This window comes from Myotis lucifugus, unplaced genomic scaffold (genome assembly GCF_000147115.1).
Source record: "Myotis lucifugus unplaced genomic scaffold, Myoluc2.0 scaffold_20, whole genome shotgun sequence".
NCBI lineage: Eukaryota > Metazoa > Chordata > Mammalia > Chiroptera > Vespertilionidae > Myotis > Myotis lucifugus.
Window position 1 is genome coordinate 2268608 of NW_005871068.1, and position 19154 is coordinate 2287761.

The 19154-nt window shown below is 43.9% G+C and overlaps 1 protein-coding gene across 3 annotated transcripts; it reads left to right on the forward strand.

The window, feature by feature from the left end:
- The first annotated feature begins 13448 nt into the window (after window positions 1-13448).
- On the forward strand, window positions 13449-16598 carry SAT1 (spermidine/spermine N1-acetyltransferase 1). Of its 3 annotated transcripts, XR_001347524.2 has the most exons (7): window positions 13449-13712; window positions 14007-14058; window positions 14154-14237; window positions 14865-14975; window positions 15709-15810; window positions 15907-15947; window positions 16084-16598. XR_001347524.2 is itself a non-coding variant. In XM_006085625.3 (6 exons), exons 1-6 carry the CDS (start codon window positions 13647-13649, stop codon window positions 16252-16254), a joined length of 516 nt encoding a protein of 171 aa, XP_006085687.1. In that variant the 5' UTR covers window positions 13450-13646; the 3' UTR covers window positions 16255-16598. The 3 variants fall into 3 exon arrangements, 2 of the variants coding, with proteins under 2 accessions (XP_023607091.1, XP_006085687.1); XM_006085625.3 differs by lacking the exon at window positions 14865-14975 and having other exon boundaries at window positions 13450-13712; XM_023751323.1 differs by lacking the exons at window positions 14865-14975; window positions 15709-15810.
- Window positions 16599-19154: the final 2556 nt, after the last annotated feature.

A 19154-nucleotide genomic window follows, 5' to 3' on the forward strand; every position in this document is an offset into this window, starting at 1 on the left:
CTCACCCACCTCCCTTCTCCCTTGCTTAATCATTAAGCCCTCAGGACAATGAGGTTCTGGTCAGCATCCAATAATCTTAGGAACAAGGTCCTGAGTCTGTTGACTACTGAGCGTTAAAAATATCTTAGCCTCAGTTGTGTTTTAGCTCTGTACCCAGGGAAGTGGAACACTTCCACCCACTGAACAAATTCTTGCAAAACTGGACAGATCAACTCCATGGCTCACATCAGGACCAGATGCACTTATCAACTACCCAACCAATCAGTAGAGACCATGACCAGGCAGACAGAACACTATGGGCAGAGTGCAATAGGCACTGCAATATTGATTCCTGATTTTATGACCATTCACATTTATTATTCATGAGGAAAGTCAAAGTTTCATGACATAGGTCAATGAATATGAGAATGAGCCTGTGTAAAGGCGGGATAAAAACAGATTTAGGGACAAATCCTTCTCTCTCCCCACTGAAACATTCACAATTATTCTTCCTAATCCAAAAATTGCTATTCTTATATTGCCAAGTAGACAGAAAGAAATAGACATTTAGAGGGTACTTACTATCTTCTAAGCACTCTACAAAGGACTTTACCACAGCATTTAATATTCACAACCCTAGAAGGAGGAAACTATTAATTCTATTTTACAGATAAGCACCCTGAGTTTCAAAAACCTGTCCCAAATCACACAGCTGATAACTGGCAGCGCTGGGGTTTGCACCTAGGTCTGCCTGGCCTCAAAAATCCCTAATTTTTCTGACAAACAAGTGAACTCAACTCTACCAATCAAAAAGTACTTACTGCCTTAGCCTGTTTGGCTCAGTGGATAGAGCGTCGGCCTGTGGACTGAAGGGTCCCAGGTTCAATTCCAGTTGGGGGCACATGCCTGGATTGCGGGCTTGGTCCCCAGTTGGGGGCGTGCAGGAGGCAGCCGATCAGTGATTCTCTTTCATCATTGATGTTTCAATCTCTCCCTCTCCCTTGCTCTCTAAAATCAATAAAAAATATATTTAATTTTTTTTAAAGGACTTACTGAGTCAACTACCCTTCAGCTCCGTGCCAACGGGTTGGCATTGTCTAAGTCACTTGTTTAGATAAGAAAACCCAAATTTCCTGTCCGATGGTGAGGGTGTACGCTCTCTATGAGAGAAGAACATAAATAAAGAACAGTGGACCATTTTCAAAGTACTAGGATAGCATTTATCTCAGAAAGAATGCCTCAGATTCACTGACTGGACATCCAGAGAGGAATTCTTTATGAGCAGGAAGTCCTATGGCCTCTAGAATTCCCCTTCTGTGAAGGAGTCTGGATGGGGGCAGCCTCTGAGGGTGCAGAGATCTCTTAGCAAGTTGATTGTTCACTTATCTCAGGCTATAGGCCAGCCGTGGGCAAACTACGGCCCGCGGGCCGGATCCGGCCCGTTTGAAATGAATAAAACTTAAAAAGAAAAAAGACCGTACCCTTTTATGTAATGATGTTTACTTTGAATTTATATTAGTTCACACAAACACTCCATCCATGCTTTTGTTCCGGCCCTCCGGTCCAGTTTAAGAACCCATTGTGGCCCTCGAGTCAAAAAGTTTGCCCACCCCTGCTATAGGCACTTCCAATCCATACTGCAGTCCTACTTATCAGTCCCATTCTTGGTATGGGGGGCATAGGTGCAAGGCAAAGAAGGGAAGGGGGATATATTGGGAAGACTGGAACTGGTCAAGAGCAAGCATTCTTGCCCTAGCCAGTTTGGCTCAGTGGATAGAGCGTTGCCCTGCGGACGAAAGGGTCCCAGGTTCGATTCCGGTTAAGGGACCGGATTCCCTTAGGTTGCGGGCTCGATTCCCAGTGCGGGGCGTGCAGGAGGCAGCCAATCAATGGTTCTCATCATTGATGTTTCTCTCTCCCTCTTCCTTCTCTGAAATCAATAAAAACATATTTTAAGAAAAATAGCAAGCATTCTTGTTGTGATTAAACAAGGTGTGTGCTAGAGAAACTTAATTTGTGAAAAGGGGACCAAATGTGTTGAATATTTACAGTTTTTAGCCTAAGGGCCAGCCTTAGGACAGTATTTTATAAAATCTGTTTTTAAACTTTCCACGTTTGCCAGAAGATCTATGAGGGCTGTAAGTACAGGGTGTAGAGTCAAAGCTCTCTTGCCTAAGAGTCCGGAGATCTCCGTTGTATTTCTGACTCTGCTACTTTCTAGCTCTGTGACCTTGGACACGTGCTTTATCCTCTATGGCAGCGGTTCTCAACCTGTGGGTTGCGACCCCTTTGGGGGTCGAACGACCCTTTCACAGGGGTCGCCTAAGACCATTGGAAAACACATATATAATTACATATTGTTTTTGTGATTAATCACGATGCTTTAATTATGTTCAATTTGTAACAATGAAAATACATCCTGCATATCAGATATTTACATGACGATTCATAACAGTAGCAACATTACAGTTATGAAGTAGCAACAAAAATAATTTTATGGTTGGGGGTCACCACAACATGAGGAACTGTATTAAAGGGTCGCGGCATTAGGAAGGTTGAGAACCACTGCTCTATGGGCTTCGGTTTTCTCAGATGAGGAATTTGGGACTAGAAAATCATTAACATTCTATGCGTCTCAACAACACAGACTAAAGAGCTTTGAAGGGAAAAAAATCCTTATTCTTCCAGATTATATTTATCCAGGCCAGCTTTATTTAAATGACTGATTGTATTCCCTGTTTTCCCTGAAGCTCTGAATGGAACTGTATAGTTAACACTTTTTTTAGTATAACAACAAATATCCTTTCAATTAAAAAAAATCTAGATGACATATGTAAAAAATAAATAATAATACATGATAATTAATATTATGTGAATCCTCTCTGGGTAGTTAAGTTGGTTGGAGCGTCATCCTGATACGCCAAGGTTGCAGGTTCATTCCCTGGTCAGGGCACATACAAGAAGCAATAAATGAATGCATAAATAAGTGGAACAACAAATCTCTCTCTCTCTCTCTCTCTCTCTCTCTCTCTCTCTCTCTCTCTCCTGTCTGTCTCTTAAATCAATTTTTAAAAAGACTAAATGAAATCACATCTGTAAAATGCCAACCAAGGCATGCCATGCCACTCATAGTAGACGCTAGTTGCATATCTCACTTCTTCCTCTCCTGTAGCAGCCTCCTATGATTAATCTTTTAAGGAGACCTTAAAATGTATTACAATTCTCTCAATCCTGTGGTCTTGGGTCCCCTTTTGATCTTGCACCCTTCTCCCACTTTCATCATCCCCCAATAAGGAATGACTCGCCCCATATCCTCCACTACCTCCAGCGTGAGTTCTCAGGTAATAACCCCTGTTGTCTCCAGCAGAATATACCCACTAGCCACTCACACGAGGCAAGCGCGTGGGTCTCTTCTTTGTTCTCAGGTCAACAGAGGCTGCTCAAGTGGAGTTCACTCCTCTGTGTTTCCTTCTTTGAAGTATCCTCTACTTTCCTGGATTCACTGTTAACATGTAATTGCCAGTTTATGAATGGTACAAAGAATGGGAAGCTGGATTCTGAACTTTAAAATCTATTGTGTATGCCCAGGGGCCATAGGGAAAAGAGGGGGTGTCTTCTACTTTGTGTACCAATAGGCAATTATTTAGACTGATCTTATTGAGTAACCTCCATACTCAGATTCATAGAGGTGACATTTCAGGAGGCCTAAGGATGGCTGATTGCACTTTGCAGATTCCCTGCACATTTATGAGGAGTTAAGTCTTGGTCCATGAGCTGAATCTTCCCTTTGGACATGAAAGGTGAGAAAGGGAGGGCGGCCTGGAGAAGGTAGGTCATGCTGAATTGGGTGGTTGACTGTGTCTCTGCCCCTCAGTTCTGATTGTTCCTGTCCTTTTTCTCCAGGTGGCTGAATCCCTTCCAACTAGAACTAGAACTGTCAGGGCCTGTAATGTTGAACTATAAATCCCTGAGGGCAGGGACTAAGCCATATTAATTTCAGCATTCCCCAAGCACAGTGCTTGGCAGGAAACAGACCTTAATAAATATTTGTTGAATAAGAAGTAGGCTTTTACTGGCCTTCAAATGCAGACAGACTTCAAGGTGACCCCCATGATCCTGTCTTCTGGTGTTTACACCTCTGTATTACCCTTTCTGCTTGAGCGTGGGCAAGATCTGTGACTTGCCTTTAATCAGAGGAATATGCTGAAGGTGATAGGGTGTCACTCCCAGGATTATGTTACATTATGTAAAACTCTCTCTTGATAGGCAACAAAAGAAAAAAATAGACAAATGAGACTACATCAAACTTTTTAAAACTTTCACACACCAAAGCAAACAACCAACAGAGTAAAAAAGCAACTTACTGAATGGGAGAAAATATTTGCAATACATGTATCTGATAAGAAGTCAATACCAGAATACAAAAAGAATTACTATAGCTCAACAATAACAAAACACCTGATTTAAAAATGAGCAAAGGACTTGAGCCATAGCCGGTTTGGCTCAGTGGATAGAGCATCGGCCTGCAGACTGAAGAGTCCCCAGGATGGATTCCGGTCAAGGGCATATGCCCAGGAGCAGGCTTGAGCCCCAGTAAGGGGCGTGCAGAGGGCAGCCAATCAATGATTCCCTCTCATCATTGATGTTTCTCTCTCTTCCTCTCCCTTCCTCTCTGAAATCAATAAAAATATATTTTAAAAAATAAAATAAAGCCCTGACCGGTTTGGCTCAGTGGATAGAGCGTCAGCCTGCGGACTGCAGGGTCCCAGGTTCAATTCCAGTCAAGGGCATGTACCTTGGCTGCGGGCACATTCCCAGTGGGGGGGGGGCGGGGGTGCAGGAAGCAGCTGATCCATGTTTCTCATCGATGTTTCTAACTCCCTTTCCCTCTCCCTTTCCTCTCTGTGAAAATCAATAAAATATATATATTAAAAAAATAATAATAAAATAAAATGGGCAAAGGATTTAAATAGACAGCTCTCCAAAGAAGACATTTAAATGGCCAATAAGCATATAAAAAGATGTTCAAAGGGGAGTGGGGTCATAAAGGGTAAAGGGAGTCAAATATATGGTAACAGAAAATGATTTGACTTTAGGTGGTAGACACACAATGCAATATGAAGATCATATATCACAGAAATGTGCACTTGAAACCTATATAATCTTATTAACCAATGTCACCCCCAATAAATTTAATAAAAAAGATGTCCAACATCACTAATCATCAGAGAAATGCAAATCAAAATCACAATGAGATATCACCTCACACCTATTGGGATGACCATTACCCAAAAAATAAAAATACAAACCCAGAATATAACAAATGCTGGTGCAGATGTGGAGAAAAGGGAACCTTTGTGCACTGTTGGTATAGAGGCTCCTCAAAAAATTAAAAATAGAACTCCCATCTGATCAGCAATCCCACTTCTGAGTATATATTGAAAAGAATTGAAAACAGGATCTTGAAGCGATATTTGCACCTCTATATTCATTACACCATTATGCATAATAACCAAAAGGTGGAGGAAACCTAAATATTTATTGATGGGTGAATGGATAAAGAAATGTGGTATTGCCCAGCCATTGTGGCTCAGTTGTTGAGCATTGATCGACCTATAAAGCAGGAGGTCATGGTTCCATTCCCAGTCAGGGCACATTCCCAGGTTGCAGGCTCAATCTCCAGTAGAGAGCGTGCAGGAGGCAGCTGATCAATGATTCTCTCTCATCACTGATGTTTCTATCTCTCTCCCTCTCCTTTCCTCTCTGAAATCAATAAAAATATTTTTTAAAAAGAAATGTGGTATATACATAAATTGGAATATTATTAAGCCTTGAAAAAGGAAATTTATGCCATAGGCTATAACATGGATAAATCTTGAGGACATTTTACTAAGTGAAATAAGCCAGCAGAAAGACACTACTATATATGATTCCACTTAAATGAAGCATCTAAAATACATACTCCAACTCCTAGAGACAGAATGGTGGTTACTAGGGGCTGAGGGAGGGGAAAATGGGGAATTGTTCAATACGTACATATAGAGTTCCAGTTCTGCAAGTTCTGGAGATCTGTTACACAATAATATGCATTTAGTTAACACTACTATCTATATATATATAAAGAGGTAATATGCAAATTAGGCCAGGACGCTGTAACAGTCACGACTGGCTCAGGAGGAGGGACTGGGGACGGGCGCGAGCCAGAGACACAACACACAGGGCAGCCTGCCCCCGGCCCCAGTGACCCTGCAGCACTCCAACAGTCCCACCTCTGTGTGGGAGCTGCAGAGGAAACACCTTTTCTGACCGCTCATTGGCTAAGCTCCCTAAGCCACTCTCAGTGTTCTTGGTAACTTGGGTAGTAAGAATCCAAGAAGGTGACCTAGAGTTTTTCCAACTCACTCCTGGAGGAAAAAACGAAGGTCCGCTGCTAGAGGGGCTAAGAAATGTCATATCCTGCCCTAGCCGGTTTGGCTCAGTGGATAGAGTCTCGGTCTGTGGATCGCAGGGGCTGGGTTCAATTCTGATCAAGGGCATGTACCTAGGTTGCAGGCTCCTCCCTGACCGGGGCCCAGGTCAGGTCTTATGCAGAAGGCAACCAATCGAAGTGTTCCTCTCACATTGATGTTTCTCTCTGTCTTTCCCTCTGTCTTCCACACTCTCTAAAAATCAATGGAAAAATATCCTCAGGTGAGGATAAAAAAAAAAACAATAAAGAAATGTCATATCCTATGAAAGAGACATCTTAAAAATGCCTAAAGAAAGTTGTCATTTTTTTGTGGTGAAGGGACTGGAGTCCCTGTTGATGAAAACACTTTGGTGGCTGCGGTGGCCAGCAGTGGCAGCAGCAGCGGGGTGATGGGGGTGGCGCCTTTTCATGATCAGTCCGGTTGCCTCCCACAGAGGGAGGCTAGACTGTGGCTTAGGCCTGCTCCACGGGGGAAGCGGGCCTAAGCCATCAGTAAGACATCCCCTGAGGGCTCCCAGACTGTGAGAGGGAGCAGGCTGGGCTGAGGGACCCCCCCCTCCAGTGCACAAATTTCATGCACTGGGCCTCTAGTACAACTATAAATGGCTAAGATGGTAAATTTTATGATATGTGGGGTTTTTTCACACACACAAAAAAAGACTGTATCTTGATAGCAGACTACTCTAAAGACTCTCCTTGCTGGCTTGATGAAGTAAATGGCCACCGCTGGGTAATCCAAGGTGACAAGGAACTGCAGGCAGCTTCTACAAACAATGGATAGCCTCAAGCAACAGGTGGCAAGAAGCCAAGACTCTCAGTCAAGGAAATGAATTCCGCCAATGCCCACAACTTGAGCTTGCAAGTGGATTCTTCCTTGGTCACACTCCCACATGAGAATGCAGCCTGGCTGACACCTCGGGCAGAGGACCCACCTAAGCCATGCCTGGACTCCTGACCTACAGAAACCACAATAATAAACGTATGTAAGTCACTAGATTTGCATTAATTTAGGTGACAACAGATGATTAATACAAAAGGGATGTTATCAGATAACTGTTACCGAAATTAAAGGTTTGTTCACCTGAGTCCATCAAAGCCCAATCAAATGCAAACAGGAGACACTAGGCAGAGGAAAGGAGTGTGACAAAGACATGGAGATAGTGCTGAAGTCACCCCCCCTGTCCTCTCTGTGATGGGGGAAGCCACCCCAGTGAGCATCGAGCCGCGGATCAATGTAGGCTCCCGGTTCCAAGCTGAAATCCCCTCCATGAGGGACCGTGCCCTGGCAGCTGCAGACCCCCACAAGGCCGACTTGGTGTGGCAGCCATGGGAGGACCTAGAGAGCAGCCGGGAGAAGCAGAGGCAAGTGGAAGACCTGCTGACAACTGCCTGTTCCAGCATTTTCCCTGGAGCTGGCACCAACCAGGAGCTGGCCCTGCACTGTCTGCACGAGTCCAGGGGAGACATCCTGGAGACGCTGAATAAGCTGCTACTGAAGAAGCCCCTGAGGCCCCACAACCACCCACTGGCAACTTATCACTACACAGGCTCTGACCAGTGGAAGATGTCTGAGAGGAAGCTGTTCAACAAGGGCATTGCCATCTACAAGAAGGATTTCTTCCTGGTGCAGAAGCTGATCCAGACCAAGACTGTGGCCCAGTGTGTGGAGTTCTACTACACCTACAAGAAGCAGGTGAGAATTGGCCGTAATGGGACGCTCACCTTCGGGGATGTGGATACGAGTGACGATAAGTCAGTCCAGGAAGAGGTTGAAGTGGATATTAAGGCCAATGACATCCTCATCCTCCGAAGCCATGAGCCCAAGGCCCCAGGGTCTGCTGGTGGCCAGGCCTCAGAGAAGCCAAGGGAGGGGCCAGGGAAGCCACGAAGGGCACTGCCTTTTGCAGAGAAGAAGGAAAAAACAGAGACATTTAATAAGACCCAGAATCAGGAGAACACTTTCCCTTGTAAAAAATGTGGCAGGGTGTTCTACAAGGTGAAGAGCCGCAGTGCCCACATGAAGAGCCACGCAGAGCAGGAGAAGAAGGCTGCAGCTCTGAGGCAGAGGGAGAAAGAGGCTGTGGCGGCTGCGGCTGAGGCCACTGCCTCCCCCCACCAGACAGAAAGCACTGGAGAGAGGAGCTGAGGCCCAAGGCTCCACCTGGAGACCCAGGACTGGCCCCTCTGCCTGGGCGCCCGGCTCTCCCTGCACCAGCCTTGTCAAAGCGCCTCAGGCGTCCAGGAACTTACAGAGGGATCCAGGAGAAATCACGTGGACTTTTCTCCGAAAAACAAATAAGACAACAAAATAAACAGCTCTTTTATTTATAAAGGCCCCAGAAGCAGTGTTAAGGGCTGCAAAACAAAACAAAAAAACAAAGAAAATGCAAACAGGAGTTTGCAGCCAAGAAGTAAAGGTTTATTAGTTAAGGAAATGGCACCAAACCCGGAATTACAGGTGAGCTATTGCTCTAAGGCCTAGCTCCCAGTTGGCTTCTAGGGGATGGTTTATATAGAGGGGAAATCACTAGTTATGGTGTTTAAGGAAGTTAGGGTCGTGGTCTCTACTGATTGGTTGGCGCTAGGGTAGAGGGTAGTTGATCAGTACATCTGGTCCCGATATCAGCCATGGCATTGCTCCGTCTGGTTTTGCCACTTTGCAGAGCCTGGAGCTGAAACATAACTGAGGCTTAGATGTTATCTCTAGTTTGATCAAAACTGTCTCTGGGATCAACAGACCCGAGGCTTTGTTTCCTAAGGTTACTGATGCTGACCAGAGCCTCACTGTCCTTCGGGCTTAATGATTAAGGGAGTGGACATGCAAGGGAGAAGGAAACAAGTGAGTTAGGTGCTGGATGAGGCCAGTTTGAATCAAAAGGAAAGAAAGGAGAAAAGGTCATATTAAAGAAATGAAGTTTCTGAGCAGTTATACAACCTGCTTTCAAATAACTATCTTGCTGTTGTGGAACCTTGAAATAAAAAGTGTTCATGGTTGCTCTAGCTGGTTTTGCTCAGTGGGTAGAGCATGGGACTGAAGGGTCCTGGGTTCAATTCTGGTCAAGGGAACATGCCTGGGTTGCAGACTCAATCCCCAATAGGGGGTGTGCAGGAGGCAGCTGATCGATTATTCTCATCATTGATGTTTCTAGCTCTCTCTCCCCTCTCCCTTCCTCTCTGAAATCAATTAATATATATATATATTTAAAGTGTTCATGGTAGAGACCAATGACTCTTAGGTCAACAAGACCAATCTTAAGTCATAAACATTCATAGCCTTGGAATATGTCCATGTCTTTATCTAAAAATCACTCAGCCTCTACATCTGGTTTCCAGGGGATAAGCTCTGTGGATTTAGTAAAATTGCCACTATGCTGGCCTCCTCACATAGAGCTCTAGACAGGAAGAAAAGAGGCATGATCATATCTGTTAAACTTCAACCACAGAGTCTCTATGGTCTGTCTCTATGGTCAAATTTTTGTGACCCTCAGTAAGGGCCCCAAGGATTGCAATTGTAATAGCCTGGGATAGATTTAGGCCAGAAGGGTAAATAGATTCCATCTTATAAATAGACTAGAGGCCTGGTGCACCAGTGTGTGTGCAGTGGGGGGGCGTCCCTCGGCCTGGCCTGCAGGATCGGGCTGAAATCGGCTCTCCGACATCTCCCGAGGGGTCCCGGATTGTGAGAGGGCGCAGGCCAGGCCAAGGGACCCCACCGGTGAATGATCAGGGCCGGGGAGGGATGCTGGAGGTTGGCCAGCTGGGGAAGGACTGTGGGAGGGCTCCAGGACATGTCCAGCCCGTCTCGCTCAGTCCCAATCAGCCGGACCCCAGCAGCAAGCTAAACTACCTGTCAGAGCATCTGCCCCCTGGTGGTCAGTGCATGTCATAGCCACTGGTCAACCAGTCGACTATCTGCCCCCTGGTGGTTAGTGCACATCATAGCGAGTGGTTGAGTGGCCTTAGCATATCATTAGCATATTATGCTTTGATTGGTTGAATGGACGACCGGACACTTAGCATATTAGGCTTTTATTATATAGGATAAGGGCTTGGGATGACTCCTTACAACAGCAGAATGTCTCTGTTTCAGTCTACTGATACAGCTTTTTATTCTTTGGTTTGCTATAGGCATTCCTTTTGTGAGGGTCAGAAATGAGCAGAGCTGGGCACATCCGTGGGAATTAAAGTGTGATCATCCCTATTTCTGCATATTCCCAAACAGCATTTAACACCCAACCTCCTTATCTGGCCAAGGAGCTTCTTATCCACACTTCTGTGTTAAGTGAAATGGAGACTTTCTGATCATTTGGCTCCATTTTCTTTACAAGTGTGTGCAGTGGTGATGGTGAGTAGGGGTTGGGGGTGAGACAGTCAAAGTAGGCAACAGTGGTGGTTGGGAGGATACAGCCCATCCCAGATGTGGCTATGCAGAGGCGGAAACTCAAATGTGATCAGTCTTCCCTGGCAGGTCAGTCATTGTCCCAGACCTCCACATCTTCCCAGATATGCCAGCAGAAAGGAAAAGACTTTCTTTTCAATTAAATTTATTGGGGTAACATTAGTTAATAACATTACGTAAATTTCAGGTGTGCAACTTTATAATACAACATCTCTATACTCTATAATGTGCTCCCCACCCAAAGCCTAGTCTCCAGAAGGAACCTTCTTGGCACAAATGAGAAAAGACTCTGATTGGTATGGCTTGGGTCATACCAGGGCCAGCATCAATAGGGTGTATGTGTGTATCAAGAGGGGATAATGTTTGTCATCCATTGCATCTATCTATTTATGACAATGGAAAAGCCTAGTTAATTCACTTCCATGAAGAAAATTCAAATTTCTTAGTGTTCTAAGCTTCTACCAGTACACAAACATAACCACAATGAGCTTTTTAGCCATCTGTTTTCATTATGACAGACTCTTGTCATAAGGACAAAGCAAAGCATAAGAGCATGAAAAACTGGAAAAACAAAATAAATAGAAAAAATATGATAATGCATTTTAATGAAACAATCATTTTCTAAAACACTAAGCAACCCAAATCAAAAATGGCTTGTTTTTGCTTCAACAAGGCAGCTACCATTACAGCCTAGTCATGGAGGTCTAATTTACAATTAGCAGTAATGTGTAGCAAGGTCTCCTTAGTCCTCTTGCATGTTTGACCAAAGCAGTGGAGGGAAGAGCCTATGAGTGGCCATCCATGCGTCATGGTGTCAGGAAACACAACACCTACAGTAGCTTAGGCAACTGAGAATTGATGCCATTTTTAAAGATCATTGAGAAAGACATTTCGTAAACTCCCACCGTGACTCACTACTCACTACGCATGACGTCCCCAGAAGGTTCTCGTAACTGTGAACCTACTTTTGCTTTCTTTTCTACATGTGGGATATTGCTAGCAAAGGCAGAAAATCACTTGTCGAATGTTTGGGGTGGGGATCATTTAGTGATAGTTCAGCCTCTCATTTTACAGACTGAACACACTGCAGGCCCTTTTTATGCTTTCTCTTTGACTCATCCGGAAACCCAGGCAGGGCAGCCCAAGCAAGACCCTCAGGAGGGTCTGTCTGGGAAAGTGGGTTGTAAAAGAAAAACTATGTGCAAGAGGTTTGAATAATTGTCCCAGTGGGTACAATCCAGGCATAGCTATATTCTAATCCAGCTGTTCTCAAACATTTTGACATTTAAAAATTATCTCGCCCTAACTGTTTTGGCTTAGTGGATAGAGCGTCGACCTGCGGACTGAAGGGTCCCAGGTTCAATTCTGATCAAGGGCATGTACCTTGGTTGCGGTCACATTCCCAGTAGGGGGTGTGCAGGAGGCAGCTGATCAATATTTCTCTCTCATCGATGTTTCTAACTCTCTATCCCTCTCCCTTCCTCTGTAAAAAAATCAATAAAATACATTTTAAAAAATTATCGAATGCAAAAATGCTAATGTTTGAAAATTTTAGAAAACATAAGAATACACAGGCACACATTCCTTTAGTCACCAGACAATATGCCATCGCATCCTGTATATTTATAATTATTTCAAAATAAAAAATAACTTAAAGGGAAAAAAGAAGCACAGAAGATGGAGCAAGTAGAGATTACAAACCTCAACAGCAAGGAATTCAGAAGATAGACGTCATCAATATGCTGAAAGAAAATAACTTTCAACCTCAAATTCTATAAGCAGTGAAATAAATCCTTCAAGAATTTTAAGAAGAATTAAAGACATTTATACAAGCACAACAGAAAATTTTACAAAAGCAAACCTTCACTCAAGGAAATTATGAAGAGTGTAATTTAGGAGTGTTCCCACAAGGAAGATCAAAGATTTAAAATGGAAAGAAGTATAAAAGAAAACATTCTGTTAACTCTAAAAATTACAAGTACTGTACAGGAGGAAAAAAAATTACTGAGAAATCCAAATAGCTTACTTCAGGAAATTCTACGAAACACAGACTATACAAGAACCCATTCTTTTAGTCATCTGAGTAATGACTTAATCACACATCAGGTTGCTTCTGGAAAATTCTAGGGAGATTGAAAACGGCAAATGACGTCTTACTATTGTTATGAAACTAGTTTTGACACAGACTCCCTAAAAGGATCTTGGAGCCCAAACACTCCCCCAGACCACAGTTTCCGAACCGCTGCTCGAAACCCCATTTCCCAAGGCCAGGTTTCCTGAGTTCCCTTCCCTCACGGGTCAAGGAGGAAACAGTAAAGTCACTCGCTGGTGGGAAACAGTAAAGTCACCTTCTTCCATTTGCAAAGGTGACTGGGGACGCCTAGGCTCCAAGGTCGGGCTTCCTGAAGATTCTGCAAAACGCCGCTAGAGGGCGCCGCTAGAGAACTAGTCGCGTGCGTCACCGCCCCGCCCGCGCCTGAAGGGTTCACACGGGCGCCGGAAGAGAGGACGACACCCGGAAGAAGGGGGAGGAAGGTCGCAGCCTCATTGGACGAGGAGCCGCCGTCTCACGACGGGGGCGGGGCTTCTTCGCGCTAAAAAGACTGCCAGCTGCGCCACACATTCGCAGTTCCCAGCGGCTCTGGTCCTGTCTTTCAGTTGCTCACCGAGGCTTCCCGGGTCATGGTGCCAGCCTGACTGAGAAGAGGCCGCTCCCGGGAAACGAATGAAGAACCACTTTCTCCTGTTGTTCAAGTACAGAGGCTTAGTCCGCAAGGGGAAGAAAAGCAAAAGACGAAAATGGCTAACTTCGTGATCCGCCCTGCCACCGCCGCCGACTGCAGTGACATCCTGCGCCTGATCAAGGTTAGCCCGAGGAGCTGGCTTCTCCCAGGGCGGGGGGCGAGGCGGGAGGTCGGAGGCCGCGTTCCCCGCTGAGTCTGTGACCCTGGCCGGTTCCCCTTCCACCCGCCTCCCCCTTCCACCCGCCTCCCCCAACCCCTGCCGGGCAGCGGCTCTGGATGGGACTCCCCAATGAATCACCGCCCCGCCGCGCCCTGCCCGGCCTCGCCACCCCCCCCCCCCCCCTCCATAAAAGCTGGCCGGGCCCTCACTCAGTTTTCTTGCCTCTGTCCCTTTCTCCTATGTGCATCGCCTTAGGAACTGGCTAAATATGAATATATGGAAGAACAAGTAATCATAACTGAAAAAGGTAACGCAGCAGTGGCGGGGAGGAGGAGGCGCGTCAGGTGCCCGTCACCTTTCCCGAGGCCAACACTGTCTGTCCCCACTGCCCTTTTCTCGCAGATCTGCTGGAAGATGGTTTCGGAGATCATCCCTTCTACCACTGCCTGGTGGCAGAAGTATCCAAGGAGCACATCACTCCGGAAGGTAAACCGCCCTCCCCTTCCAGAAACCAGAGACCTAGTGTTCTAGAAACGTAGTCTGCTGTGTAGAACTACTGACAACACAGGCTTTAAGTTACTGAGAAGTGGCCAGAAGTAATAGCCAGCCAGTGTTCAAACTAATGAGGAAATAAAGTAGATGTACTACGCTTATTAGGGCGGGTTAAAAGAGCTATTTAAGTATCAGAGTGCCGTGGAGACCGGAAGTACTTGAGCTGTTTAAAAGTAAGTATTAGGCCGTAACCGGTTTGGCTCAGTGGATAGAGCGTTGGCCTGCGGACTGAAGGGTCCCGGGTTCGATTCCGGTCAAGGGCATGTACCTTGGTTGTGGGCACATACCCAGTGGGGAGTGTGCAGGAGGCAGCTGATTGATGTTTCTCTCTCATCGATGTTTCTGACTTTCTATCCCTCTCCCTTCCTCTCTGTAAAAAATCAATAAAATATATTTTTTTTAAAAAAAAGTAAGTATTAGTGCTGTGGAGATCCAAAAGACTTAGGTATGTCATTTGTTGTAATTCAGTTTCATAAATGGTTCTTGTTTGACCCTATCGTAACCTCTTATTTTTGTAATGCTGTTAAATCACTTTTTTTCTTAATTTGTCCCAATCTTCAGGTTACAGTCTCTAGCTTCGCCATGTACATGGCCCTTCCGTGTACATGGATGGGCGGGGAGGTAACTAAAAGATCCTTTACACAATAAAGTAGATGATCATGATAAAATGAGGTAAGGCCCTACTATCACACGGTAGATATTAAACACGGTAGATCAGAAACTCTATTCTACTCGCTTCCTATGTTAACAAAGGACTATCAAATGGCAAGAAAGTTTAATTTGAAACCTTTGCCTCCATTTGAAATTATAGACACTCAGTAAAAGGGAGTCTTATTTATTTTGCTGGTCCCTATTATCTGGTCAAAAAAAAAAAAAGAACTAAAAGGGGAAGTTGTTTGAGTAGGTGCTTACTTTTTTTCCCCCCTGAAGTCTGTTCCCCAAGCTAGAAGAAATGAGCAGAAAGCATAAAGGATGAAGTATTTTTTAAGAGATATGTGGATGTTACATAATACCTGTTTCTGAATATCTCTGCTGCTTCTGGCTTAAAAACTGGGGAGAGCAAATTGAAAATGTTTTAAATGGAAGGCAAGTTCTGAAATTAAATGTTGCACTTTTGGCCTACTGTCCTGACCTTAAGGAAGCAGGGTTTCTAACTACAAATATTTACTATTCTGAACTGCCGTGTAAGCCTTATCCCCAAGTCACCATTCCAGTATATCAATAGGATGTGAATAATGTGTGGCTTTAGTTTAAGACTATAGCAGTTTTGCTCTGGCAAGTAATGAAAGCATTCTCGCTAATACATGCATGTATATTTTTAAAACCTATGGTAGGCTTTGGATTTTGCAACTACAACTTTTATGAGTCCATTTTGTCCATAGCTCATGCGATACTCTGATTACAGGACACAGCGTTGTTGGTTTCGCCATGTACTATTTTACCTATGACCCATGGATTGGAAAACTCTTGTATCTTGAGGACTTCTTCGTAATGAGTGATTTTAGAGGTATGGTTGCGTTCAGAAGGGTGGCTCTAAAGAGAAATTGGGGCTTGAAGTCCTTCAAGTGACGTTTTTTTCAATGGTTACTTCTCTTTCTTTTAGGCTTTGGGATAGGATCAGAAATTCTGAAGAATCTAAGCCAGGTACGTTTTGGTTTTTGGTTCCTGAATTTGTAAGAGTTAACTAGATGATTTTATTTTAACGACGGAATCAAAACTGGATCCTGGAAAGCAGGTAAAATATCACTGAGTTTGTATTTTACTCTCCCCTATACAACAGGTTGCGATGAAATGTCGCTGCAGCAGCATGCACTTCCTGGTAGCAGAATGGAATAAACCATCTATCAACTTCTACAAAAAAAGAGGTGCCTCTGATCTGTCCAGCGAGGAGGGATGGAGACTCTTCAAGATCGACAAGGAGTACTTGCTAAAAATGGCAGCGGAGGAGTGAGGAGTGCTGGTGTAGACTACAGCTCCCATTGTATTTTAGAGCAAATTCTCAACTTATCTTCTTTCTATCATGTTTGTAGTGAAATAAGAGAATGAGCACCCATTCCAAAGCTTTATTACCAGTGGCGTTGTTGCATGTTTGAAATGTGGTCACTTTAAGATGGCAATGCAGTTTGGAGTCAGATTTATCCTTGAACATCTTTTGAGAACATAACGTGGTGGTGTAATCTTAATGTATATGAAAAAACTTCATTCTTGTGAGTCATTTAAATGTGTACAATGTACACACTGGTACTTAGAGTTTCTGTTTTGATTCTTTTTTAAATAAATTACCCTTTGATTTCATTGTTTGGTGTAAGCATTTTTACTAATCCTTTATTTCTTAAGACAGTTTTCCTGTTGAATATAAAATAAAAATGGCCAAGAAACATAACCTAAAACTTTGTAATTGTTTAAACAACTCTGGAAAGAAGCCAGTTGAAATCCAAGGTTTTATAAGTAGCAACACCTATAAGATAACATTATATTGCTGACACTGTACATTTCACCTGCAGAATTTTCCAGAGCTTAGGCACTCCATAAATAAGCCTATATGTTACACAAGGAAGAGTCAGAGGTGGGATTCTGAAACACTGGAGAAAAAACATCTTGCCCAAAACAGTCTCATCCTACATAAAATACTGCTCAGAAGGAAAAGTGGATCACTTTGCTAATCAGGCAGGAACAAAAAAATCCCACATTTGTACAGGACATTTGCAAATAGGCTGGAGTTGGACACAGGTGCCAAGAAGGGAAATTAGCATCCTATTTGGCAGTTCCTTAAAACAGCCGTGGGCAAACTACGGCCTGGGCCCCTTTGAAATGAATAAAACTAAAAAAAAAAAGACCGTACCCTTTTATGTAATGATGTTTACTTTGAATTTATATTAGTTCACACAAACACTCCATCCATGCTTTTGTTCCGGCCCTCCGGTCCAGTTTAAGAACCCATTGTGGCCCTCGAGTCAAAAAGTTTGCCCACCCCTGGCTTAAAACCACCGGGACTAAGAATGAAGTTCAGAAGAGGCATGAGGAAGAGACTATTTTAGAACTTTTATTACTCATTACACTGATCTAAATTCCTAAACCCACTAATTACCACAATAAGGAAAATGGTAGTTGATAAGAACAGTTGTACTGATTGCCAAGATTAATGATTTCCAAAAGAAGTTGACAGATACCTGAAAAAAAGATCCTCTGCTTCTGCTTTCTGTGTTGTCTAGGACAGCGGTCGCCAACTGGGGTTTGGGAGGTATGAGAGGTTGGCGACCACTGGTCTAGGAAATAAATACTGGGCTCCTCCGAAGGGGGATTTTGCCTTGAATCCCTTCATTTCAGTGTTTGTTATGGCTCCTAAATTAGAGGGCAGCCATATAAACAAGTGTGATCCTGTATTGGATTAATACAGGGGAGATCTTACTGGCGGCTCAGCATCCCCGCAAAACAGGCCTACAGAGTCCACTCACAACCAGGGTTCTGCTAGGTGGCAAGTAACCACAGGCAAGACGCTGGCTAACATAAAAAGGGTTATCAGCGGTTCTCAACCTGTGGGTCGCGACCCCTTTGGCAGTCGAACGCCCCTTTCACAGGGGTTGCCTAAGACCATCCTGCATATCAGATATTTACATGATTCATAACAGTAGCAACATTACAGTAATGACGTAGCAACGAAAATAATTTTAAGGTTGGGTCACAACATGAGGAACTGTATTTAAAGGGCCAGAAGGTTGAGAACCACTGGGTTAACTGAACACAAGGAGCCTGTGGGGAAAGAACATTTTGAAAATTGTGTTTTGGAAAGTGGGCCTCTTGGAGGAAAACAACTACATGCTGACTGTGGTTAAATATGTGAATAAATTAGATTAACCAAGCAACTTACAATAACAACCCTTTGTTTTCTCATTCTTAGAGCTTAACCCTAAAGGCCCAGTGTTGTCAGCATGAAAGCTTTTATGAAGTTTTTGTGTCCATTTTAAAGAAGTCCCTTAAGTTTAATATTGGAAGCTGAAACAACCCAGCACCAGCTCACTATATGTTCACCTCAATCACAAAGACACCTTTTTAAAAACTGAACCATGAGACAAATCTGTAAATCCTGAAATCACTGGGCAAGTAAGAAAACATGTTCTGGAGAAATGATATGAAAGGAAATATTAAACAATCATAAGCCTGGAAATGGAGAAAAGTCCATGTAAGCAACACCTCTGTAAAGATAACTAAAATTACTATTTTACTAAAATATTATCCCTGACAGTCATTTGGGAATAGTATTTCAGGCCTAAGGCTATTTTGGGGTTTTCTCTGGTGTGTGCGTATTTTTTTTTTAATAACTATTATTTGCTAAGTTTATTCTATCCCTTAAAAACTTACAAAATCAGGGGTGAGGGGGGAGTGGATGAAAGAAGGGGAAGGGAATAGCCAAAGAACATATATGCATAACTCATAGACACAACAGTGTGGTGATGGCTGGGGGGTGGGGGGTGGGGCTGGGTGCAGGTGGGCAAAGGGGGGTGGGAGGAGGGAGGGGGAGAGGGGGAGATTAAGACATCTATGACAACAATAAAAATAAAGTAAAAACAATAAAGCTGGCAGCCCTAGCCGGTTTGGCTCAGTGGCTAGAGCGATGGCCTATGGACCAAAGGGCACGTACTTGGTTGCAGGCTCCGCCCCGGCCCAGGCCCTGGTCGAGGCTCGTGCAGGAAGCAACCAATCAATGTGTTTCTCTTACATTGAAGTTTCTCTCTGTCCTTCCCTCTTTCTTCCACTTTCCCTAAAAATCATGGAAAAATATACTCAGGTGAGGATTAAAAAATAAATAGAAAAATAAAGCTGGCAAATAAAAAAAACATATAAAATAAAAAA

Excerpts from the sequence above, each read along its gene's own strand:
- SAT1 (XM_006085625.3), top strand. The coding sequence starts at position 13,647 with ATGGCTAACTTCGTGATCCGCCCTGCCACCGCCGCCGACTGCAGTGAC. Across the intron at positions 14,059-14,153 it reads AGTAATCATAACTGAAAAAG|ATCTGCTGGAAGATGGTTTC; the intron begins GTAACGCAGCAG and ends CTTTTCTCGCAG. Across the intron at positions 15,948-16,083 it reads TTCTGAAGAATCTAAGCCAG|GTTGCGATGAAATGTCGCTG; the intron begins GTACGTTTTGGT and ends CCTATACAACAG.